At 46.0% G+C, this 25,672-nt stretch overlaps 1 protein-coding gene across 2 annotated transcripts; it reads right to left on the bottom strand.

Annotated features, from left to right (window-relative positions):
• TGM5 (transglutaminase 5) lies at positions 1-25,388 on the bottom strand. 2 transcript variants are annotated; one of them, XM_090271971.1, is made up of 13 exons: positions 25,279-25,388; positions 20,308-20,487; positions 19,950-20,195; positions 18,184-18,302; positions 15,851-15,979; positions 15,076-15,253; positions 6,791-6,929; positions 6,215-6,318; positions 5,863-6,102; positions 3,012-3,377; positions 2,407-2,567; positions 812-945; positions 1-621 (listed from the first exon to the last, which is right to left on the bottom strand). In XM_090271971.1, the coding sequence occupies exons 1-13, from the start codon at positions 25,286-25,288 to the stop codon at positions 468-470; spliced, it is 2,160 nt and encodes a 719-aa protein (XP_090128097.1). In that variant the 5' UTR covers positions 25,289-25,388; the 3' UTR covers positions 1-467. The 2 variants fall into 2 exon arrangements, with proteins under 2 accessions (XP_090128097.1, XP_090128098.1); XM_090271972.1 differs by lacking the exon at positions 2,407-2,567 and having other exon boundaries at positions 481-621.
• Positions 25,389-25,672: the final 284 nt, after the last annotated feature.

A 25,672-nucleotide genomic window follows, 5' to 3' on the forward strand; every position in this document is an offset into this window, starting at 1 on the left:
TAAAGCATTAAAACAATGGGATACTCCCAGAATCCAGGGAATAGGTAGGAGCTACTGTATGGAAAGTATGATTACATGGGTGCAAAGGATATGAGAATAAGGACTGAAGTTTATTGGTACTAGGAAATTGGCCATTGCAATGAGAAAATGGCAGTGAGCTGCTCAGCCAGTCTTCTTCTTTTCTTGACATCTGGGCAGTTAGTCATGGCCAAATCCAACCAGTGTGTCATTGGACTTCTGTGCCATCTCACACTTCTGTGTGGGACACCATGGAATCTCTGGGCCACAAACAGAATCCTGGGGAGCTGCGCAAATGGCCCAGGGGACTATCCATCACTGGCATCTCCTCTGCTCCTCATGTCAGAGCCCTACAAAGCCTCTGTTGTGGGGAATGGCACGGCTTGCATTTGAACCTACTCCTTTTCCTCAAGCTTAAAATCTATGCATTCAACTCCTTGTCCTAGAATTTATAATGTCAAGTCAACATAAACGTTCTTGTAACCCTTGATATCCTTGAACTTGTTGCTCCTCAGATTAGCTTGGATCTGCCTTTGGCCACTCTTGAAGGGGACAGTCTTTAGAGTGATGCTGGCCCTGTGTTGGGGTTTGAGGACTCCAATCCTGCAGCAGAGAAAAGACAATGTCAGAAAACTGTAAGCATTGTGATCACCCAAAGCCCTTTTGCACTCAGCAGGGTGGTCTCTCCTTTCCCAGTGTTCTCTGATCCTGGTCTGAGAGCCTGTGTCCAGAAAGGGTAGTGCTGACCCCAGGATGAGATGAGGGAGAAGACTGACTACCCCTCAGCACTCACAAGACTCTCTGCTGTTTCTTGAAGAGACCACTTCCTTCCACGGTCAGCACACAGTCTGCAACCGACTCTGAGAGAGGGTTTGAAAATATCACCTGGATGGAGATTGGCTGGTTCACAATGGCTGCTCCTAGGACCTAAACAGAGAAATCCAGAGGAAAGGAAGGAGCAGAGAATTAGTCTCATTCTCCAATTCACCAAACTCTTGTGGAGGGTACTGTTCCCTAGATCTGTTTCCTGAAGAGCTGGACTTCCACGGCTTGTGTTTTTCCAGCTATGAGTTAAAACCAACTTACTGGGCCCTGGCCACTGTGGCTCAGTTGGTTGGAGCATCATCCCCTAAACCTAAAGGTTGTGGGTTTGATCCCTCGTCAGAGCAAATGCCTAGGTTACAGGTCCAGTCCCTGCTCAGGGCACATAGAGAAGCAACCAATCGATGTTTCTCTCTCACATCGATGTTTCTCTCCCTCCTTTTCTCCCTTCCTTCCCCTCTCTCTAAAGTCAATATGCATGTCCTCAGGTGAGAATTAAGAAAAACAAACAAACACTTAATGGGTTCCCATGAACATTAAAAAAAATGAAATAGAGGAGAAAAAAGTATCAGTATACATTACACAAGATATTGTTATATGATACTTTTGCTTTATTTATACATGTATGAATGTTTGTAAAGTATTTTACATCACTCAACCAAGCATATGGAAAAGTCTTAATAAATTGGGAGTCTCCAGTGATGTTTCCTCTGTTCCAAGGATTATCTCCACGTGTAAAATAATCAAGAGTTCCCAAAGGATTCTCACACATAATTTGAGTAGATAAAATAATTCTTTGGCAGTTTTCGTTTGTTTCTTCTTATTGCAATTCCACCCCATCCCTTTCCTCTCTCTTATTGTAACTGGCTCATTTCTTTCATGTGAAGAGTTTATTCTGGGCTGTAGCAAGAAAGTAGCCTCAGCAAACCTAGAGGCACTTTTGGAAACCCTCCCTAAAACAGACTCCCAGGGCAGGACTTGCCAGATGCATGCCACCAGGGGGTACCACAGGCTCGTGTGGCAGGCTCCAGGGAACCACTTGGCCTTGGGGCGGCATCACTGGAAGGAAGGGACCCACAGAATGTCAGAGCAGGAGGTGTCCTCAGAGACCATCTAGTCTAACCCTCTCAAATGACAGTTCAAGAAGCAGAGGCCCAGGGTTTTTCCAAGGATGCAGAGTCAGGAAATGTCAAATCAAACCTAAGCTGACCTTTAGGCAGTGCTCTTCCCCCTTCTCAGGTCCCTCCCATTTGAGTTCATGTTGACCCTGGGGAAAGCCAACAGTGGGAGGTGGCACAAGAGAGGGACCTCTCCATGGCCACTGCTTATGGTCCACCCATAAGGCATCTAATGGTGCAAGAGGATGGAAAAATTACCCAATGTTTTCAGATAGACCTCCCAATCCCGGTGGAGGTTTATCTGAATAGACTATTGTGTCTTCCCCATGGGAAAAATGAAGAGGCAGAGGAAAGGAGGGGCTGCAATCCTGAGCAGGCTCTCAGAGGGCTCCACCCCCCCAAGCTGATCCCAAGGAACCCCCAGGCCACCTGCAGTACTCTTGCCTACATTAAGCATGATGGTGGGATACATTAAGGTGATGATCTTGTCCACCAGGATCGTCTCAGGACTGCTCTTCTCTTCTCCCAGGGCACTGATGCGAATCAGCTTGTCTGTTGACAGGTACTGGCTATACTGGGAATAGGGGATTTGGCAGGGATGGGTTTTTGCTAGAGAGAGAACACAAGGATGAGGTGAGACTGCTGGGGAAACCAGCTGGGCCTGGTGGATATGAGGACCCTTTCATAGAGAGGAGGAAGCCAACACATACTGAGCCCCAGTGATGTGGGTACCAGGTGTTTGGATGGAGAGATGGAGAAGTGAAATGGCTTGCCCAAGGTTATTCTGCTGATAAATTGGTGAGCTGAGGCTCTAACCAAAGTTTAGATGGCTTCAAAGCTCAGGTTTTCCCCAGTAAGCCAGGCTACTTTCCATGGGATAGTAAAGGAAGGGTAGGAGGAAGAAGAGGAGAAAAGAGGTAACGGGCAGAAAAGCAATCTGCTGGAGGGGACATCAGGAAGATGGTGTCAGAGGGGTCTTCCCCACAACCCTATTGACTGGCTTGACCACACTGTGTGTACACAGTCCCCCATGCCCATACCCAGGGCCCATACCTTCTTCAGGAAAGAGCTGGATGAAGACCGTGTCCTGCCAGAAGGGGGGCAGGGGGCTCCCATCATGCAGCAGGGACTGAGCACTCAAGTTCACCTTGAGGTCCTTGAACTGGAGCGACATGTTGAGGGCCAGCAGGACAAACCTTATGTCCTGGCCCATGTTGGGCGGGTTGAGCAGCTGGAACTTCAGGGAGACTTGGATAACATTGCTGGGCCGAAGGGAAGGTGTATTCAGGCTCTGAGGACTGTCCTGGCTCAGTGGCATGGGCCAGGAAGGTTGCAAGTCTGCTCGGTAGCGTCCTTGGGACCCTCCAGTCTTCAGTTTCTGAAGAGCCTTCAGAAACACTTGCCTTTCCTGGGGGGAACCTGGGAGGGCAAAGACAGCACCAGCTGTGGGCCAGGCTGACCCAGGGGCTAGGCCATGGCTGAACGTCTTACCCAATAGTCTCACCAATAACAAACACTCCCTACAATTCATTAGGTGCTTCCTAAGTGTCAGGCTCTGCTAAGCACATCACTCCTTTCATCCTCACATAAACCATGAGAAAGATGTATTATTATATATACAGATGTGAAAATGGGGCTCAGGGAAGTCATGTCAATTGCCCAAGTCACACAACTTGCAAAGGTCCGAGTCCAGGTGGAAACCAAATCTGCCTGATTCAGAAAAAAAATCTGTGCTCATGACCAATAGACTATCGTGCCTTCCCCACGGGAAAGATGAAGGCCCACAAATGCGGGGAATAAGATTTTTAAAGACAACAGCACGTGATGTGATTTCCTGTTCTAGCATCAAATTATTGGTCAGGTGTAGACTAATTCCTGGAAATCGAAAGACTGAGAAGCCAGTGGAGGCAGGGAGGAATTCAGTCAAGCCGAGTTCCCAGAGCGCCCAGACCTTAGTCCTAGGAGGGCTTTGGCCAGGAATTGCAGGAATACTCACCATGCTGTTCTAGTAATCCCAGCAGCTGCCTTCACTGAGCACTTACTGTCTCCTGGGCCCCGTCCCACCCCTTCAGTGCATCCCCACAACCTCCCCAGGCAAAGGCCACTTTTGTCTCCTTGCCCTGGGGGTTGTTCTAAGCCCTGTTTCAGGCAGAGGAGGAGCTTGAGACACTGGCTTTAGTAAGAGTAGACTCAGGGAGGTATGGGTCAGATTTAGCTCATCTGTGGTCTGCTCCACCCTCAGAACTTGTCAGGCTGGGTGGGAGGAGACAGAATACTGCCTGACTGAGCATCACACTCAGGAATATAGCTCTGGACCCTCCAAGCTCACAGCGGAACCCTGTGGACTTTGTAGCAATTGCTGTCCGTGCCCACCCACATCACCGTGGCACTTGCCATTTCAGTGTCCACATGCCCTAATTTCAAATTCCAGCATCTGCTACTACTCTATGCCTGAGGCTTTCTCTGCCATCAGCGTGGACTCTGTTCTTGCATGGGGCAAGGCAAAAGTGCTAGTGAATTTACAGCCTCCAGGAGCAGCCCTTAGTCCCTGACCAACAGGAGTTGGTAGATAAATAATAGCCCCTTGCTTCTTGGGTGGGGTAAGTCTAGGGTGTTGTTCTGCACTTAACATTGACTCCCTGATAGGGTGGCCAGATTTAGCAAATAAAAATACAGAGGCATTCAATTTGAATTTCAGATTAACAACAAATAATTGGGGCCATGATTAGACTACAGCATTATTCATCCTGTACTCTCCCTGGCAAGCACACTGGCAGAGCTCCCCAGCAGGACTGAGCTCCGGCTGCCCACAGTGCTAATGGCTCGATGAGGCACCTGCGTAGCTTCATCCCCTTCCTGTCTCACTGGCTCACTCTCCTTCCTTTCAGTAGTTCCTGGATTGCTTCACAGAGAAACCACTTGTACTTGAATCCTTGCCTGAGAATCAGTTTCTGGGAACCCCAACCAAGACAATCCCAGAGTGGATGGGGGTGAGGAGGGGATGGACAGTACCACTGGGCTGTGTTCAATTCTTGTCTCTTGCTGTGTAGCCCCCTTCTGGGCTTGGATTCTGGAGCTTCTCTGTGTTGGCCCTAAAGGCCCACATAGACAAACCACAGACACCCACTTGCCAGCATTCCCAGCAATTGCTCGGCTACCTGCTCTCTCATCCCCACCCCCACATTCCTGACCTGCTCTTGCTCAGATCCTGACCCTCACCCTGCTTCTGGCCCTCATGGACTGGATATTTTGCTTGGCTCCCTAGTGATTGAACTTGGTGGTTGGTCTTTCTTAATTTCAAGGAAGTAGTCCACAGCTGACTAACTTAGCTGCCCCTTTGCTCCTTCTCGCTTGGTTAAGAAGCCCCTACCAGGTCTCCCACCTCTCCAAACCATCCTCTGCAAGGGGTGGGTATGAGAGTGAACATATGGCCTTATATTAGCCTCAGTGCTGGCTGGTGACCTTGCCTGCCCTCCAAACACTCAATAAAACACAGTAAGTTAAGCAATAAGTTCAATAAAATTAATATAATTAATTAATAAGAAAGAGTCTACCAAATGCCCCGCCATATTCAGTGGGAGGCCAAATTTTGGGGAAGACAAGGATGAGGAAGTCTTATACTGTTGGTGAGATGCCTGTCAATGGCCCTATAGTCAATGTGAACATCTGTAGAGGCCGCTCACTGGACTGTGGAATGTGGGGTGGTGGTGGGCATGAGGAAGTGAGGCAATGGGAACGCTTCAACTGGAAACTTGAAACAGAAGGGCTGAGGAGACTGTGGAATGGATCCTGCCCCACAGACACCCTCTGGTTCCCCAGAGGCCTGTTTCAGCCTCCTGGGAGGTTCCCTGGGGAAGGGGGAAGGTGCTCCCAGGATCTAGATTCTGAGGGGGGCTAGTCATACCTTCTTCATACTTGTAATTCTCTGTGATATCATCCCGCTCATCACTGTAGATGCTCTTGGTGCTGATAAAGTTTCCAACAGAATTCGTGTCCCGGTGAAGTCTCTGCTCCTTCCCTCCACGGATGAGCCAGGACACGCAGTCGGCATTCACCATGGAAAAGACGAAGGCTGTATCGTAGCTCAGATCCACATCTCCCTCTTTGATGGCTCTGACCGAGGCAGGGCCACAGCAATACAGGCCTGAAGGAGAACAGAAGAGCCACGATGGGCTGGGGCAGTTGCTGCAGGGGCAAACAGAGCCAGGGGCTGTTTCCATGGGAACGGGTTCTGCCTTTCTTCTGGAGACCCTCACCATTGCTTGTCTCCTGCGGTGTGGCGTCCAGCACCTGCCAGCCTCCATATCCGGGAGGGAGGTCCTTCCGGGACATCCAGCACTCGTTCCAGACATGGAAGTTCCTGAGGGAGAAGCCAGAGGAGTCAGTGTCAAATAAGCTAACGGAGAGTTTGTGGTGCATGTGTTCCTTCTGGAGGAAGGCAGGGAATGATGAGCAGATGCACTCTCAGATAGAAAGACAGACTTAGCACCCCCAGGCCTTCACACCTCTGTGGGTGAGTTGTGACAGCTCTTCCTCTGGTGAGCCTCAATTTGTCCTGAAAGAGGCTTTCCTCTATTTGTGAAGAGAGAATGAAAGCTTCCAGAGCCAACTGAAGTTGAAAATCCTCACTCTCTGAAACGTCCCTGTGGCCGTTCCCTGTGTGTACTGCTGACTCACAGAGGCAGTTATGGTCTTTGTGTCTTTCTATTGAGGGTACCAAGCCCTGGGACTGGTAAAAGTGGGGGTAGAGGGTATGAGAGGGCATCAGGTTCATGGACACACTCCTGCTGGTGGGGTTTGCCTCACAAAGAGACTGAGAAGTTGTCTCTCACCAAACAGTGTCCTTCTTCTTATTCTCCAAAATCCTGCCAGTGTTGTCATAATATTCATCTATGATCAGGTTTCCATCAGTGTCGTGACCAGAGTCAAAGTTGGTGACCACGCGGGTGGGGATCCCCAGGCACCTCATCACTGCAAAAGGGGCAGAAAACCTTTTGGGGTTGTGGATTCAGGAGCTCTGTGGATTTCTGGAGTTATGGCCCTGGGCCCAGGGAAATTATTCCTTTGGCAACTTCAGGACCAGGCAGGAGCTGTCTGGGGCACTGGGTTAGTGATATTGCCAACCTTCCTCCCTGCCTTCCTGAGCTCCTCTTCCTGGTGCTCACAGAAGACTCTCCTCAAAAAGGCTGCAGGTTGCTCGGACAAGCACCGCCAGGGCCAACAGCATGTCTAGTGAGCCATGGGCTCCCCTGCCTGCGCCAGCATGACAGACAGGAACACCTTTGGCAAGACTTAGGGGACTGGCTCAGTCTCACTTCTCTCCTGGCCATAAATTTTCATCTCCAAACCAAATAGCTAGAATGTTTTCTTTCCTTTGGTAAGGATTGTTGGCCTAGAACATCAGATTCTTGGGCAGAGACCTATGGTTTGGACTCCCCCTTTTCTATGAGTGGATCATCTTGGGAGCTTCTCAAGGAAAGCACCAAAGATCCAGCGAGGAAGGGAAGGAAAGTGTCTAATAGGAGCCTAGAAAAGTGAGTCTGTACCTGGTGGAGAAATTCTGGACAAGAGGTAGAATGTTGTCTTTATTCCTGATGAAGCAGCCCTTCCCCTTGCAGCCAACTTCTTTTCTTTGTCCTTTTCAGAACATGGCCGCAGTGTACTGCCCACGGGGACTTTTGACATATGCAAATGAACAATATGCAAATTGACCTGGTCTTAGCTCCTTCCTTAGGAAATGAAAATGGCCTTTGCTCGCTCCCAGAAATTTTGATGGACCTAGCATGTATATTGACTGGCCTGGTGGGGGGAAAGCAGAGAGATGTAAATAACCTGCCGAATGTGTTGATGGGTAAACTCACTCTAACTGAAATGTATGTTCAGAAAAGTGTGGAGTCAACGCCTGCAGCTGCACAGGCAGGTGATTCCTACAAGCCCTTAGTGGGTGACTGGGAGTCTCCACTTCCCCTTTCTTTACCCTACTCCCCTTCCTCCCTCCACCCCCCCTTTTTTCCCCCCACTCCCCTTCCCCCCTGCTCCTCCTCTGTCCCACCCCCAGCTCCTCTTCCTCTATTTCCTCCACTTCTCTTCACCTGCTCCTACAGGCCCTTGAGTTGGTCTGGGAGTTTCCTCTTCCCTCAGACCTCCTCCCTCCTCTTCCCTCAATAAGGTTGGTATAAAATCTCAGACTATTCTCTGCGTGATTTCTCAGGCAAGGCCACCTGACAGTCCTCTGCCATGTTTCTTCCACTCTGCGCTCTTGTAAGAATAGTAATGTCTCCAGCCCATCCTACCACCAAATGCCTTGGGGATCCCTGTCCCCTTAACAGAGACAGCCCATCCAATTCAATCATAATCATAATATATTATCTACCAGCAGACACGGTGTTGTTTTACATATATTATGCCCAGGACAACTCCCCAAAGAAGCTGCTGTTATTATCCCCATTTTATAGATGAAGGATTAGAGGCTAAGAAGAGTTTGCTTACCCTGACCAAAGCCACACAGCTAGGAAGTGACAAAGCTATTTGGCAGATCCTGGTTTTACTGCTAAGCTTATACTCAATTCTGAGTCTACCCTCCAGTATTATGCACACAGTTCAGCATTCTAGTATTTTCACGTCATTACACATCCCAAGCATTTTCCTGTGTTATCAAATGTTTGCCAAAAGCAAGATTTCTAGTGGTGGTTATTTTTAGATATTTTGTTGGTTTCCATTTTTCCCCCTCTTGTAAGTAATGCTTTAATAAACATCTTTATAAAGCAATATGTTTTTCCTCCCTTGGAACAGATTCCAGCAGGTAAAAATGGCTGACTAAATGACTGAGATATTTCTAAGGGTTCTTCACACATACTGTTATTTTTTAAATGTTCATAATTTTTAGTTTAAATACTTACTAATAGCTTATAGATTTTAGTTTGTGCTCCTTATACTTTGGCACAAAGCCTCTCTAGGCTAGGGTGTTGACACACCCCTGGTTGTAGCCCAGGACAGGGAGGAGAGAAGCCCAAAGGGAAACTTGGAGTTCTCCTTGGAGTGGCAGGTCTGCACAGGGCCAGGGAACAAGGGCAGGGAGAGAGCAGAGCTGACAAGCCAGTTGTAGGTGGAGGTGACAAAGGACAGCCTCAGAGGGGAGGGTGAAGGTTAGAAGGGCTGTCACTGAAGGAATGTGAGACAGGAGTGATGCAAGAGCATTCAAGTGACTCAGGAGCATTGCGTGGGCTGGGATTTATCCTAAGGTTACAGTCAGATGGGTGGGTAACGCTTATGGTAATAAGAGAATGTGAGAAGGAGGGGTAGGTGAGGAGAGCAGGGAGCAAGCCTCCAGTCTTCACCCTGATGATGAACTCATGAACAGCCACTTGAAATGTCAGTCATGGTGTCAACTCCTGCTCAGTGTGGCTGGATAGACAGAGTGGATACTCAATCATGTTGGAAGTGTGTTGGCTTTAACCTGCGAACAAAGTTTCTGCAGATTATCCCTCCTGATGATTCCCAGTTTGACATGAGACTCAGGTGACTCTTTCACTGATAATTTTGTGGGAGTTGAGTACCTTGTAAAAGAGAAACCCTCAGGGTGTGCGTTTGTAAGTGTGCACCCAGAGGCATACACACTCACACTGTGATACTTGGACAAAGGTGGACACAATCTCAGAGTTGGGAGAGAACTAAAGAGTTCCCAAGGTATGTTACACAACACCACACTCCCAGCATGAATTACTACATCTCTCCACTCAGCCATTTAGCACTTATCCAGTGACAAGTCTCAGGCCCTTGCTAGGACCCAGGCAGTGAGTTAGATGCAGAGTACACAGAAACAAAAGACATCCCTGCTCTTTGGGAGGGCAGCTTCACTTCTGACAGCTGGTGGACACTGTCCTGATGGTGCATTAACACACGAAGTCTGTTTAAGGACTGGCCATGAAGGCCTCTCACCAGTTCTTGCCCTCCACCACTACCCCTGCCTCCGCATGAAGAAATGTAACTCCAATTTTATAAAAGAAATTAGTGGAAAGCTAGAATGCAATGTATTTATTTATTGAAATTCATTTGATTAACTTTGCTACCACACTTCCACAGCTTATACTGAAGAATAGAGTTAAAGCCCCAGTTAACAGAGTCAAAGTAATTGCATTTAAATGTGATCATTTTTAAACATCTTTTCATCTCTCCCTGGTTGTATTAAGCTTCCAAATGGTAAAAGTACCACTTTCTGCTCCTCCTCCCATGCCTTTAATTGTTCCCCATAACAAGATGGCTTGGTTTTTCAGATATGTTATCACAAGGTCATATTTGAACTATTCTCTCTTGTCTGCAGTGCTAATGAAACCTAAAACTGCTCTAAAAAATAAAGCCTATTTAAATAATTACAGGCATGTAAAGAATCAGGAAAATATCATAATCAGGAAAAATTTTAATCAATAGAACTAGATCCAGAAATGACAGAGAATGGAACTAGCTGAGAAGGACCTTAAAACAGCTATTTTCAATACTATAAATATGCTCAAGAGAAAGTTAAGGAACACATGAATATAATAAGAAGAGTGTAAGATAAAGAAAATACCCCGTGGAACTTTTAAAGGTGAAAAATATGCTCTGGCTGGTGTGGCTCGGTGGACTGAGTACCAGCCTGTGAACTGAAAGGTCACCGGTTCAATTCCCAATCAGGACACATGCCTGGGTTGCGGGTCAGATCCCCAGTTGGAGGCTTGTGAGAGACAACTGTTTCCTGCCCCCTTTCTCCCTCCCTTCCCCTCTCTCTAAAAGTAAATAAATAAAATCTTTTAAAAAACAAAGGTGAAAAATACAATCTATAAAACAAAAAACATGCTGGACAAAATATTTCACAAAAATACTAATATACTTTTTATGAGCACACCTTCAGATACAATGCCACATATTAAACACATCAAAGTGTTTCCATGTCATTGGAGGACGTGACAGAAGTGGGTTATGAGATAAAGGGGGGGAATCAATTAGTTACATTTTTAAAAATAAGAGGCCTGAAGCAGACCTATTATGATAAATGTCATGACATGAGGAATATGGTTAACTTAATCCTAAATACTCCAAGAAACAAAGGAAGGAAATAAACTAAAAAAGTGGCAGAGAATATAGGGAACTGGAGTTTGGGAGATGGCTAGAAATACCTTTTAAACAAGAGCCAGCCAGACCTTTGGAGCCTAAGAGGCAGAGATTAAAACACTGAGACTAATTATAATAGCTAACACTTACGTAAAACTAATCATGTGCCTGGCATTTTTCTAAGTGTTTGCCATATTTTAACCACAACACTGCAAGGGAACATTCCATGCAGTCCTTGATGCCCCATTGATCCATGGAGAATAATGGTAGATTTGTGTTTAAGCCAAAGGTTGAGGTAAAATAACACACCAGGACCTTGGCTGAGATTCCTTCTTTGAGGGGAATGGGCTCAATAAAAATAATGAGGACAAGAGTTACTGTATTGAAATGAAGATCATAAGGTACTTTACAGTGAGAAGAATTTTAGACTAGTTTTGGGTGAAGAGAGGAGGGTCCAGCCTCAAGCACTCAGCCTCCTCATCTTCATGCCCTTTCCCACTGTGGCTCGGGGCCCAGGGCCCTCCCTACTTTTTGGAGGAGGGGCTGATACTGCATAGACCTTCTCACTGTCACATGTTTGAGTCTTCCGACCCTCAGCCCCTCACATCTGCCTTCACCCATACCCCATGTACTTGTGGGCAGGAGCCTACCAGGCCTAGGCACATTTCCAGGATGCCTGGCTTTAAAAAAAACTTTTTTGAGATAATTTACATACCATAAAATTCACCCTTTTAGAGTGTACAGTTCAGTGATTGGTAGTATATTCATAGATTGTAGAACAAATCCCACTGTCTAATCCCAGAGCATTCATCACCTCAAAAGGAAGCTCCATGCCCACTAGCAGTCACTTTCCGTTCTCCCCTCCCCCCAACTCTTTCACTATGATTTGGCCTGTTCTGGGCATTTCACATATATGGAATCATACAGTAGGTGACTTTTGGACACCCGGCTTTGGGGAGAATCTTCAGGCAACAGAACATCATTGTCCCCTCTGTTCCCTTGTCGCAGTGCAAGGCTTCCCAGTTGCTTCACAGACCTCAGCCACGGGCTGAGGGGCCTGACCTTGTCACAAGCAGTGGATGGCCAGAGTGGGAAAAGCCTGGTGACTGAGAGCTGTGGGGCAGCTGGCCCTGAGCATGGGAAGGGTAGGTCAGGGATTTCTCTGAAATTCTCAGAGTAACAGAGCTAAACGGATGTCAAGAAAACAGCCCATCCAAAAATTATCACATATCTCTGATGCATCTAAAGTGTTATTGCTGTGATTTTTCTTTAGGAACTTGAAATTAATATCTTCAACATTTAGAAAGGCAATACTGGGAGATGGAGTTGCGGGGCAGGGAGAATGTACTTCCGAGTCAGACAGAGTCAACTTGGTCACTTTTAAGCCTCAGTTTTTTCACCTGTAAAGTGACAGTAGTGATATCAACTTCGCATGTGGGTTGTGAGGACTAGAAAGAGTGAAAGCGCTCAGTATGTGCCTGAAAGACAGGGATGCTGCATCAATGGCAGCTGCTAGGAATGTTTGTGCAGTACAGTATACGGCCTAGTGGCCAGAGCACGCCAGACCTGAGCATGAGATTAGCTCCACCACTCAATTTCCTCATCTGCAAAATTGAGGTTGATGGTAGGACCTACTTCATAAGGTCATTTGGAGGATCTGATGAGGCTATCCTAGCTGATACTGAACACTCTCTGTAGTCAGGCTCTATTCTAAGAATTCTCCATGTCTGAACTCACTCAATCCTTTCAATAACCCTCTGAGGTAGGTACTATTCCTTTCCCCACCGTATGTCTGAGGAAACTGAGGCACATGTTAAGTGACTTGCCCAAGGTTACTCAGCCAACTAATGGTAGTGCTTGTATTTAAACCCAAGCAATCTACCACTGGATCTCACACACCTCACCACTAGTCTAAGCTGTCAAAGTTTTAGCACAGTTCACGGCACAAAAGAAATCTTCAATAAACACCAGCTATTGTGATTGTGGAATAATAAAAATGCTTTGGCAGCTGATTGGGTTAAGGAGCTTGATAAATCCCAACTTTTATTGGAGGATAGAGACTGGGTCTTACCCATTTTTGTATCCAAAAGTATTTGAAGTGCCTTGCATAGAATAAGGACTCAATAAAAAAGTGTTATTGGATGAATGAATGAATTTTTAAAGCTGATATATTTATTAACGTACAACACAGTAGCCCTTTTGGGGAAGACTGGTGGTGACTGAACCGCAGTTGGACCCACTGCAGCCCAAACACTTTGCCCAACCCTTTGCTTCCTAGGTCACTAAAGGGCCATTGTTCTTCATAAGCATTTTAATTGGTCTGCTCTGTTGCACAATCTCCATTCACTGTCTCCACCTCTGTCTTCACTCCATTCCAGACAACCACACCCAAACCTTTACATATACATACACCTGGCCTACTGGATTTAAGGGCTTTTCCATGTACAGGAAGACTCCCTCTCTATTTGCACAAACAAGATCGATCCATCCTCTGCCTCTGTGCCTCCTCCCTGGGTGATTCAGACATTCCAGTTTACCCAAATGGCTGTGACTCTGGGTATCAAAGCTGTCAAATTACTGGTTTCTGACAGCTGGCGGGGGAGGGTTGGGTGGAAAAATCAAACAAAAAACAAAAAGAACTCATGGACATGGACAACAACGTGGTTGGTGATTGCGGGGATGCAGGTGGAAGTGGAAGAGAGTATGGTGGGGATAAGTGGTAATGAAAAAAGAAAACAATAAAAGTGAACTATTAAAAACAAACAAACAAACAAACAAACAACTTAGGGATCCACTGAGCAGTCAAATCATCCAACTCAAGATAGGGCTGTGCAGCTGCGGGGGAGGAACAGCTCAGGATCTCCTCCTCACCAGCCCATGTGAAGTCACCCTCTGTGGGTGTTGACAGAAACCTCCTTGTGCCCCTGGATAGAGGCCTGGCCTTTGCTAGGCAGCCCCGGGCTCTTTAGGCTTCCTCCAAGATCCTGAAGCTAGGCCCAGCACACACATGCACACAGAGTGCACCAGACTTTATCTTATAGGAAATTTCTACACAAAAAGCCTCAGTCCTCAATAAAACCGAGTTGTAAGCAGATCTGGCCTCCCTGGATCGCACTAAAGAGTTCTGTGAGTGAAAGCCATACTTGGCCTCTTTCTCCAGATAACAATAATAACTTCCTGATTGTAACCCAAGTCAGGTACATGGATACGCATGCCAGGAGGCTGAGAGCTGGCATAGGCATGGAGGGCAGGGTGAGGGTGGGGGCCAGGAGTAAGAGTTTGACCCTGGGTGAGGAGGAAGACCCCTCCTGCTACTTGCAATGTGTGACTCATTTCCTGGTGTCCATTTCCTCAAAATTCACTCTCCATTTCCTCTGCTTGCTCCTCTTGCCACAAGAAACCAAATTCCATTTGCCTTCTTTTCTATGTACCTATTCTTTTTTTAGTTTTTCTTCCACTAATATTGTATCTACTCCCTGCCTAAAAAGCTGATCCACCATTTCCCCTCATTCCCTAATGCCATGGCCTACGCCAGGCCTCCAGGCCCTCTGAACTTGTGACAACTCCAAATTCAATGTCACTGTACTTTACCATCTTGCTCTGGCCCCATTGCCCACACCACTGCTTAGGTAGATGTTTCCCTCTCATATGAACATCTTCATTAAGACCATTCTTTGTGCTAATCAGTTTGTAAGTTTTCTAATTATTTGGACTCTCATCTCATCCCTATCTTGCACCAGACAAGTTCCAGCCAGGTTCTTAGGAATATCCTGTTAGGTTGTCCATGCTCAGAAGAAGGGAAAGGTGCCAGGTTCTGGGATGTGTGTGATTTCTGCCTCAAAACTATCCTCTGAAATCAGCTCAGATATGTGAAGCCTGAGGTTAGTGATGAGACATTTTTGCCGGAAAAGGCTTCCTTCCAAATGTCCCATGGTGGAAACTGTGTGAGATGGGACAAAAATTATTTGGAGGGCTAATATGTGAGCCATTGCACTTTCTGGTAATTTCATGGGGACCTTTCTACTCCTACCTGTGCACATGATGGCTGCAAAGACCCAGCACTGCCCGTAGCACACTGGCTGGCAACCTGTGGCGTGCCACTGTTTCAGGATGGCCACACTGCCAGTCCACTCCGCAGGGTTGGTGCCGCCTGAATACCTCTCACTCCATTTTCCATTAAGCACACCACTGTCATCATTGCTATTGATCTGAAAAGAAGCCACATATAGAAGAATTAGAAGCAACCTCTTCTGCAACAAGATGTGAAGTGTGGACTGCCTTTAAGGCCCATGGGCCTGAGACACAGAGGAGGCATTGGTCTCACTTTACCTGGGAACTTCCAGACCTGCTACGGATGGGGTTGGGATGTGAAGCTGGCTATTCTGATTTGTCCTCCATTGTTAATTAGTATATTATTCTATTTCTACACACTCTTCTTCCTCTTCTCCCCATCCCTTGCAAAGCTAGAGCTTGGCTCTAATAGCTATTAAAAACTTCAGAGCAAAGGAAATTTAGAAACACTAAGACCATTTCACAAACTAGAACTACACTCAGCCTTCCCCAAAACATGCAGTTTGGAATTAATAGACATGGTGGCCCACACCCAGCTATTTCAGAGCTCATTTGAGAAAACCTGTCAGCCATATTCTTTCATCAGCTTTATCGAAAATGGCTCTGAAAGAGGACCCATGCCTCTCAAATCTTCATTTTCTCATTGCCGGGGGTGGGGGAGGGCAACTGTGAGTGGCACAGCTTCCTCCCTCTCTAGACACACCCTGGGTGAGTAAATACAGATCCAACCTCACCATGGCGCACACCACTCTGCTGATGTAGACAGGACTTCCCCGAAGGGCACAGTCTGCGGCTGGGTCAGTCTGGAAGTTCAGGCTCTTGTCTAGCAACTTCAGGCAGATGTCTATGATATTCGCTTCAAACTGCAAGGAAAGATGCAGAGAAGCAAGGCGCCCATGCTTGGCACATGTAGCTATGGAAAGAAATACATGAGCCACCCCACCCAGCTCTCCAGTGGTGTATGTTTGTGGAACACAAACCCATTTGGCAGGTTACTCTCTTTAGTAGCACAAAACCATGAACTGCCCCCTGGGCAGGCGCAGGTCTCAAAGCTCTGGGGTCACAACTCACCCAGTTTGTGTTGCCCTGCAAGTCAAATCCCTGGAGTTTTTTGCTAATTTGTCTGACTGGTTTAAAAGTCTGTTTCTCCCTCTTCTCTCCTCAATTGCCACACTCTTGGAGCTCATGAGATGTTCTTGCTAAAACCACATTGCCTCATCTTGTATCCCTACCTGCTGATTCGGCTTCTCATTGACGGTTACTGCTAAGACCGCAGCACCCGTGATTCAGTTCGGGCCGTAGTCTGACTAAACAGCACGTGAGTTATGGAAACTTGCCACCCAAGGCAGACTGATTCCTTGTCCTTCAAGCTTGGTGTGAATGCCACCTGTTCTGAGGTCTTCTCCTGAGCCCAGGCCTGGTTTAGTTTCATAACCCTGGCTACATCTCTACTCATCAAGCGCAGTTATAATGATATAGCTAAAGTCTGTCTTCACTGCCTAAGTGTAAGCTCTGTCTCTCTGGGAAATCTACATCCCAGATCTGGCACAGTGCTCAGCACATAGTAGGGACTCTGAGCATCTCTGTTGAATGAGAGTCAATGAGTGCATTGATTTCCATACAACATGGGCAATAAACAGGATCAGGAGGCTCTCTAATCCATTTCCACAGGAAACAGTTTGATCAGTTCACTTTTCTGCTTTAAAATGTTCAAAGTTCCCTATGGCCTACAGAATCAAAGCTCTAACCTCCTCTACAGGATATGTAAGACCCTCCCTGATCTATCCAGTCTTCTACTTCTCAATACCCTCTCCCTCCAGCAATATCAGATTCACTGTAACCCCTGCAACAGGCCACACCGTTTCTCACCTTTGTGTCTTTGCTCATTCTTCTTTCTGCCTGGGATATTTTCCCTGACCTTCCTTCTCAGTTCAAGCATCTCCATTTCTGGGAAGCTTCTCTGAAAGCCCCATGCCCAACCAAGTGCTCTTCCTTCAAGCTCTCGGAACACCTTGTGCCTGTCTGCCAATCTTTACACATCATCCTACATGATACCTGCTTATGTGACTGAGTCCCCACTTTGCTGTGGGCTCCCAGACAGTAACTTTTCATTTTTATATCTCTAGCACCTAGAGCCCTGCCTGGCACAGAGCAGGCGTTCAATATATGTTCACTGAATAAGAGAGAGATGGGCAGGACCCAGGGCTCAGAAAGCAGCAACTAATTCTTCACTTCTGTTTCTCACAGATGACAAAACTCCTGTCCAAGGACACTTCAGGATCCCCATCCACTCATGCTGAGCAAGGGGTTGGGAATATCAGTTGCGGTCAGTTTAGGCTGCCATGTCTCATCCCGACTATGCCCACCTGTGGGGCCTGGGCTGGGCCTGAGGCCACATATCCTAAACAAGTCCAGGAGAGGAAACCATATTAAACTGAAACAAGGCTCTACAGCACCCCCAGATTTCCCAAGGGGCCCTCCTCTGGAGGGCAGGTCTGGTCCCCTTCTCCTGAAAGTGTTCCAGTGCTGGGGCTCAGCCTCAAGAACCCTCTTCCCGGTTCTGGATTTCCTGGAGTATCTGCTGTAAGCTGAGCTTTATAGGCAGGCTTTTAGCAAGACAGGAGTTGTAGAGCATTAAGATTAATGTTATGCTATTTTTTCCAAATAAAATCGCATGCTTTATAATATGTATGAAAAACAAAATGTAGAGGAATATACAACACACTGGAAACACAGTTAACAAACAGGAAAACAGGCACCATAATGGCCACTGTCACTGTTGTCCCTTCATTCTCGCCCTCACACTCAGTGGAGTTCCTGGGCGGGTGCCTTCAGCTGTCCTTCCCTTTCTAATCATGTTGCCCAAATCAGACATGATCAGCAAAGAACACCTTCCAACTCTATGACTGGTCTTCTAGCTCCCTGGAGTCACATCTCACATCTTCCTAGTACAATTTAGTTCCCATTTGTCAGCATTCTGGATGAACCTTGCATGAGGGGCACCTTCCCAATCCCCCCTCCTGCTCCCCTCTCCCTGGGATGGGCCATGCGTGGGGCTGAGACTCACCTGACCATAGTTCCAGGGGCAAGGGCGGACCCAGTTTTTGTTCCCTTGGTAGATGAAGCCATAATCATTCATGATGTACTCCTGCCTCTGGGGCTCACTCTCCAAGTAGACAGCATCCCCTTGGAATCAAAGTGGGAGAATGCAAGGCAGGAAAGTCATCTTGCCCTTCCTGCTCCATTCCCATCCTCAGAAGACTTGGCCACTGAGCTCCGAGGAGAGCACTGGGTGACCCCAAGAGGGGCAGGAAGACCTGCTCGCCACCATTTCTCAGCACCAGCAACAGGCACAATGTGAACATGAGATAGAAGAGTAAAAATTTATCTTTGGTAGAATGTCTTGGTTTGTAAGCACATTTACATCCTAGCCCAATTTTAAGATTAAAGGAAGCTCAGAGTGATAAATAACTTGCCCAAATCACACATAAGTACAGGGTGAAATTCGAACACAGCTCATGTGACTCCATGTTCTGTGCTCCTTCTGCTATACTCAATCCTGGTTGGAAAAAAAGCAAACCAGAATTTAGGGGTTGGCATTGACTTCATCGTTTTGTAGGGAACAAGCTTTAAAAGAGAAGAGTTCACCTATATCATTTTCTTCCCTGTATCTCAGGGGGGCCCCCAGTACAAGTCTGAAACCCATAATCTTGGAGGCCAGGAGGTAGGGGCGTGTGTGGGTGTGTTCATCTTGCTGATGCATAAGAATTCTCAGCCATTCAATAATAGGGTAGTGGGAGGTGGTTAGAGATATTAGCGCCTACCCAGGGTTCTGGGTTCTGGCACAGCTCAGCCGGCCCCCTTGAGATAAGGTTGGTGGTGAAGGTAGAATGAGAGGGAGGAAGGAAAGGGGAACATCCTCTAAGTCAGAAGTGAGAATTTGTTGAATTTGGCCTCTGCCCCAAATCCCACCAGACCCATTCTTTACTCTCAACTCTTCCTGCCCTCTTCCTACTCTTTCCTCCTGGCTTATCCTTCATTTTATCCATAACATGCTGTAGGTCTAGGTTACTACCTCCAGGTAGATCTAGAGAACAAGGACTGTGGGACAAGTGGTACTGAGATATTCCCTGTAGCTTTGTTTGTCTAAGACAAAAACTAGAAATAGCCCAAATGTTCATAAATAGGGAACCACTTAAAGACAGTTGATGCATCCAAATGGTGGAGTAAATGTAGCTGGTAAGAAGAATATACTGATAGGAAAATATGTCCAAAGCTGAATTTTCATATAAAAAAAAAGTTAAAGCATTCTTTGTATTAAATAATTCCATTTATAATATTATTGTATGATCCCACACACATATGCATATATGCAATAAATACATATTTGATTAAGCATAGAACATTTTTGTAAGGCTACACAAAAAAATGCTAACAGGATTTGGAGACTGCAATAAGGTTTGACTTTGCCCCTTTGCTTTCTTTATTCTTTTTTTGTTTTGCCCTTTACTTCATTTCACAATGAAAAAACTCAGGTTAACTAAAAATGTATGATAAAGATAAATTTTAACGGTGGTCAAAATTAGTTGTAATAGTTTTTCCTTTTAAGTAAAGATGACTTGGTTCATAATTTTAAAACTTTAGGTAAGTAAATAAATAGCAAGTTCTCCCTGCCCTGCTTTTTGGTGTTTGGTCATGGATGCTGCGTGCATGGGACTGGGGAGGTCTGCGGGTTCCCAGGTAACAGGTGTCTAGAAATCCTTGACCCTTGTTCTCTGTGGCATCGACAAAGGGACAGAGACAAGGGACCCCCACACAGCCACCCTGCCTTACCTGAGCACCAGGGATTGAAGAGCAGAATGAATTCCCCAAGTTGGTAGGCTGTGACAGACCCTTCAAAGGAATCAATGTGAACCTTCAAGAGGTACCGACCCACAGCCGCCGTGGGAGGGGCACACAGGCTCACCTCCAGGGAGACGGCTCTGTCAGTCTCCAGTGAGGCCATCCAGGGGCTGGGGCTACGGTGACCTACTAGGCTGAACACAGCCCGAGTCCCCTTGGCCAAGTCTGGCAGCGGTCCTGGGAGGGAAGCAGAGATGAGGCCCTCTGAGGTAGCCTCCCAGCCCCAGAGGAACCCCCACCCCGCTTCACCAATACATACACACCCCTGTGTGCTAGCAGGGGTTCTCACCAGTCTCAGCCACGAAGATGATGTTGTCCAGGCCTGACTGGAAGCCCCGGTTCCTGAAGTACAGAATGATGTTGAAAGCCTGGCCCCGGCGAACAACGAGGTGGTCAGAGCTGATCTCCTCTGTGTGGTGCCGCACGTTGTTCCAGGAGCTCTGGAAGTCTGTAACGGACAGCTCCAGCCCTGCAACGGGGTGGCCAGGGGCAGACGAAAGAGCAGGATTATGGAACATGGTCCAATTTTGTCCACCATTCACTAGTGCAAACTTGAGAAAGAAGCTTAGCCTCTCTGAGCCTCATTTTCCAAGCCAGTAAAATATAATCCATAATACAAACCATACAGAGTTGGTATGAGGATTAAATAAGGCTCTGTGCATGCAAGTGCCTCTTTTTTACTTCTTTCCTCCCTTCCTTCCCTGCTTCTCTAACCCTCCATTGCTTCCTCCCATACACTCTCCGGGAGGAGCAGGTTTTCTCTCTGTCCAACTCCTTCTGGAGGACAGGCCAAGTTTAGTTGTTCCCTCTAGCCTAGTATGTCCCCATATTCATGCCAGCATCCACTTTCTTGAACACAAGTTGAGTTTCACTTTCCTCTGTTCCAGTATTCAGATCTGGGAGAAAGTCCCTGGGTTAGCTGCTTCGGGGTTAACTGTCCCTCAGCTAGCTGCTGTGCTTTTAGCAATTTGCTGGCTCTCTGATTACTGCTAATGCCATGTGCTTTGGGGGCTGTAATGCAGAGGACAGCCAAAGAAAGGCATACTCCCAGCCTTCTGGAGCTCCTGCTAAGACACAGGCTGACCACACTGTCCTCCAAGTGTAACCCCCTCAGAAGAGATCTGTTTCTGTCTTCTCCATGTTTGACCGTGGTCCTCTTATGGTCCCCAGGCACCTGAGATCATGAACTTTAACCACAATTTGCTCACCCATCTTCTCAGTCTGCATCCATTCATATGTCATAAGTCCCCTCAGTCCTTCAATTAAAATATCTGTGGTGTCCATCTGTCCCTCTCCCCATTAACATAATTACTCAATCCTAGTGATTGCAACAGCCTCCATCAGGTCTCCTGCTTCCTGTCTCTCCACATCACCCACCCCTTCGCACATCACCAGGTTAACTTACCTCAAAACAATTGGATCCTTCTCTTCTTTTGCTCTAAAAGCTCTGAGATACCCTACAGCCTAACATACAGAAGGCACACTCCTTAACCTGACGCTCTGACCCTTCATACCCGGCCCTAACTTACTCTTGCGTTCTCACTCCTCGCCACTCTCAGCACGGGTCCTCCTCTCCATCCACTGTGTCTTCAAGCAAATGGTGGCCTTACATGTCCATGTATTTTGATCCTGCTGTAGCCCCAACTCAGAATACCACTTACCTATCTAACCAGATTTTACCTGACCTCCAACAACTGTCCAAGACCACCTTCTTCATGAAGCCTGTCCCAGTTGGCCCACCCTTCCTCCCTTCTTGGACTGATCTATAATATATGACTGCATCACTCATAGGGAACCTCGACTGCTTCACTGACAAGTTAATATACTCATTTGTTCACTTATATCAATAAACTTTTACTGAGAGCCTACTAGTTTTCAGCTCAGCATGAGATGTTCAGATATTTTTTGTTACTTTTCTGTCTTTCACCACTAGATTAAATTTATGAGGACAGAGACCTAGCTATTTTGGCTCATCTGTATTTAAATTTTAAGAAATATGAACCAAAGCCTTTGACAAAATCTAACATTCTTCCATAACTTCCTCAACCTGATAAAGGGTATCTATGAAAAACCCACAGCTAACACTATACTTAATAGTGAAAAAATAGCTGTTTTCCCTTTAAAATAAAGAACAAGATAAGGACATCCACTCTCATCCCATCTATTCAAACATATACTGGAGGTCTCACAAGGATGGCTATAAATAAGAAAGATAGAAAGTAACAAGTGTTGGTGAAAATAAAGAGAAATTAAAACCCTCATACATTGCTAGTGAGATCATAAAATGGTGTAGCCACTTTGGAAAGAGTCCAGCAGTTCCTCAAAATGTTAAACATAGAGTTAGCATATGATCCAGCAATTCCACTCCTAGAGATTCCACTCCTATACCCAAGAGATTAAAAACATGTTCACACAAAATCTGTACATGAGTGTTGATAGCAGCATTATTTATAACAACCAAAAAATGGAAAACAAAAACAAAAACAAAATTTTCATCAACTGATTAATAAATGAATAAAGGTGGTATATCCATACAATGGAATATTATTCAACCATAAAAAGGACGACTGAATACAAGGTCTGTTGGGAAAAAGTCCAGCCATTGTTAATATAACGAGAACGATTTGCATGACACCCATGTAACCTGGCAGCCAAGGAGAGTGGACTAGAATGAACATGTGTGAACAATGACGACTTCATTTTACTAGCCAATGGGAGCAGTGGACGCCATAGAGTGAGCATATGTACTGTGTGGCCATCCCATTCAAAATGATTGAGCAAATAAAGCAACAAATCTGCATCAAATTTTGTGTTAAGCTTGAACATTCCTCCATGAAAACTATTCAGATGATTCAGAAGGCTGCAGCTATGGGCAACTGGTGATTGGAAGCTCCATCACAACAATGTGCCCACTCATGCACCACATCTCATGCAGAGTTTTTTGTGAAACATGCAATCACCCAGGTGACTCAGACCCCCTACAGCCCAGATTTGGCGCCATGCAACTTCTGGCTTTTCCCAAAACTAAAATCACCTTTGAAAAGGAAGAGATTTCAGACCATTGATGAGATGCAGGAAAATACAACAGGGCAGTTGATGGCAACTGGGAGAATTGTGTGAGGTCCCAAGTTGTCTACTTTGAAGGGGACTGAAGTGTCATTGTCCTATGTACAGTGTTTCTTGTATCTTCTTCAATAAATGTCTATTCTGCATGTTAAATGGCTGGATACATTCTGGACAGGCCTCGTATACTGTAACATGGATGAAAGTTGAAAACATTATGCAGAATGGAAAAAGCCAGACACAAAGGCCACATGATTCAATTGATATGAAATGTGCAGACCAGGCAAATTCACAAAGACAGAAAGTAGTTTAGGGTTTAGCAGGGGCTGGGAGGAGGGAGAAATGGAGCATAACTGCTAATGAGTATGGGTTTTTAATAAAAGAAATATAAGCATAAGGGTCAGCATATTGTAGGTATTAAAGAACGTTTGCTAGGTTGAATAAAGTTCTCTATCTTTTGCATAACCACCCTGTACTTATTTCAGATTCAATAAACATCTTATTCAGGGCCTGCTTACTATGTGACGTGCACTGTACTAGGTACCCTAGGACAGTTATCTCATTGAATCCTCCCCACAACAGTGGAGGCATGAGAAAGTCAAGGTTCAGGCAACTTAAATGTCTTGTCCAAGGTTAAACCTAAGGTTACTGGCCCAAGTCCTATACTCTTTCCATTACCCAATAGCTGCCATCCATTGCTGGCCTTCATTCATGTTCAGAAAGGATATACAACCCACTGCCAGTTGGGAAAGCGCTTGGCTTTTTCCTAGTAGTGGAAAAGATGCTCATTCCTTTTGGACACCCATTGACTAGACAGAGCTTGCTAACTGGCCCTGACTCAGGTTGGGCGTGTGACCCAAACTACTCAACAGGAGTGGTAGCAGCTGCCTGACAGCAAGCGCAGGGGCCAAAGCTCATGCTCTGGATACATCCTGGGTCAAGTTAATGTATTCAGCTCAGACACCAGATATACAAACAAGAGGTACTGTTAACATTGGGCATATTTATTCTTCTTGATATGCAGGAAGAATGGGGTGAAATGATCAATGAAATAGAAAATTATAGGAAGAACTTTTAAAATAATTGATCTTAGTAGCTATCCCAGAGAGATATTCTCACACAAGCACAAAGAGGCACAGGTAAGAATGTGCACTGTAATGTTGCTTGTATAACTGAAAAATGGGAAACAACTTAAATACCCATCCATAGGGTAAAGGATAAATAAATTACTTATACTATACAATGTAAAAAATATTGAAAATCTATAGGTGCTGAGTGGCATAGATAGAACTCTAGGGAATACTGTTGTGTGAAAAAAAAATCAAGTTATAGAAAAATATGTACAATATAATTATACCATAGATATACAAAAAAAGAAGCCACACATGTGAATACTATGTATCACATTGAACATATATATATGAATATAAGTATATAAACAAAAGACTGGTAACAGCGGTTTCTCTGGAGATCAGTCTAGGGGTAAGGTGTTAGTGAGGGAATTATAGCTTTATCTGTAATTATTGCTTTATTTTACTCCAACTACGTATTGATATATTTCTTGTGTAATTAAAAATTATAAAAATTTAACACAAAATAAAATTTTAACACAAAACAGTAAATGAAGGTAAGGCTGTTATGTACATTTGTAGAGCTTTTAGCTTATTCTTATGATTTCACCTAACCATTTATTCTTTGCAGTAGCTCTTTCTAGAGAGAGGGAGTTCATACAGATAGAAGGGTAGTGGTGGGAAAATTAGCTAAGATGAGGAGGAGACCTTCTGACATAGAAGAAAAAGGAAAGATGAAGATTCAGAGACTTCTGGAGATGAAAGACAACTTTAAGATTGTCTGGTCCAACCCCCTCATTTTTCAGGCATGGGGGCTGGAAACTAGAAAAGTGACTTGCTCAATGTCGAAGGGTCAACGAGTACAAAAGGACAGAAACCATGACCCCTTAATTCCTGGTGCTGCCCTGTCCCACCGGGCTATAGAATCAAGCACACTGGCATGCAGCTGTTTGGCTGGGTTTACCTGCTGCCATCTACCTGTCTCCCGGTTCTCGGGCTATCTATGAGTTCTGGGGTTCCCGGAGTTTCTACTCTTTCTGGCTCTGTTCTTTATTTACTCTTTTCTTTCTCTGAATCCACCCTCTCTTGATTCCATACCTCCAGCAGCCCCCGTGGACCTGCCATACCTTGTGCCATGATGGCTGCCTCTGGTCCCCAAGCTGCTTCCCACAGAATAGCAGGATGGCCTGGAGCTTCAGGAAACTGGTCCTGGAGTGTCTGCTTCTCCTTGCATCCCCAACACTCCAGGAGCCACTGAAGGTGGGGCTGGCTGCTGCACCGCCACTTGCTTACTGGGCAGATCCCAACTGGTTTTCTCACTTGCCCTCAGGTTTTTCTTGGCAGTGTTCCTTGGGTAAGACAGTGTCATGGCCAATGATCTGGCAGGGCCTTATGTCATGTGGGCCTTTGGTAGCTCTTGGGCAACGGGGTATTCTCTGGCGGGTGCTGTGCTGTGGAAGGGGAGCCAGGTGGGAGAGGTAAGCTGATAGGGCTTCTAGGGATGTGAAGAGAGGCTGCAGC

This window comes from Furipterus horrens, unplaced genomic scaffold (assembly GCF_987537825.1).
Source record: "Furipterus horrens unplaced genomic scaffold, mFurHor1.1.pri manual_scaffold_3, whole genome shotgun sequence".
NCBI classification, from domain to species: domain Eukaryota; kingdom Metazoa; phylum Chordata; class Mammalia; order Chiroptera; family Furipteridae; genus Furipterus; species Furipterus horrens.

Coding starts and splice junctions, on each gene's coding strand:
- TGM5 (XM_090271971.1), bottom strand. Junction 6,930..15,075: donor TGCAGCCATCATGTGCACAG/GTAGGAGTAGAA, acceptor CCCCTTTTGCAG/TGATGAGGTGCCTGGGGATC. Junction 946..2,406: donor ATCCCACCATCATGCTTAAT/GTAGGCAAGAGT, acceptor TTCTCTGTTTAG/GTCCTAGGAGCAGCCATTGT.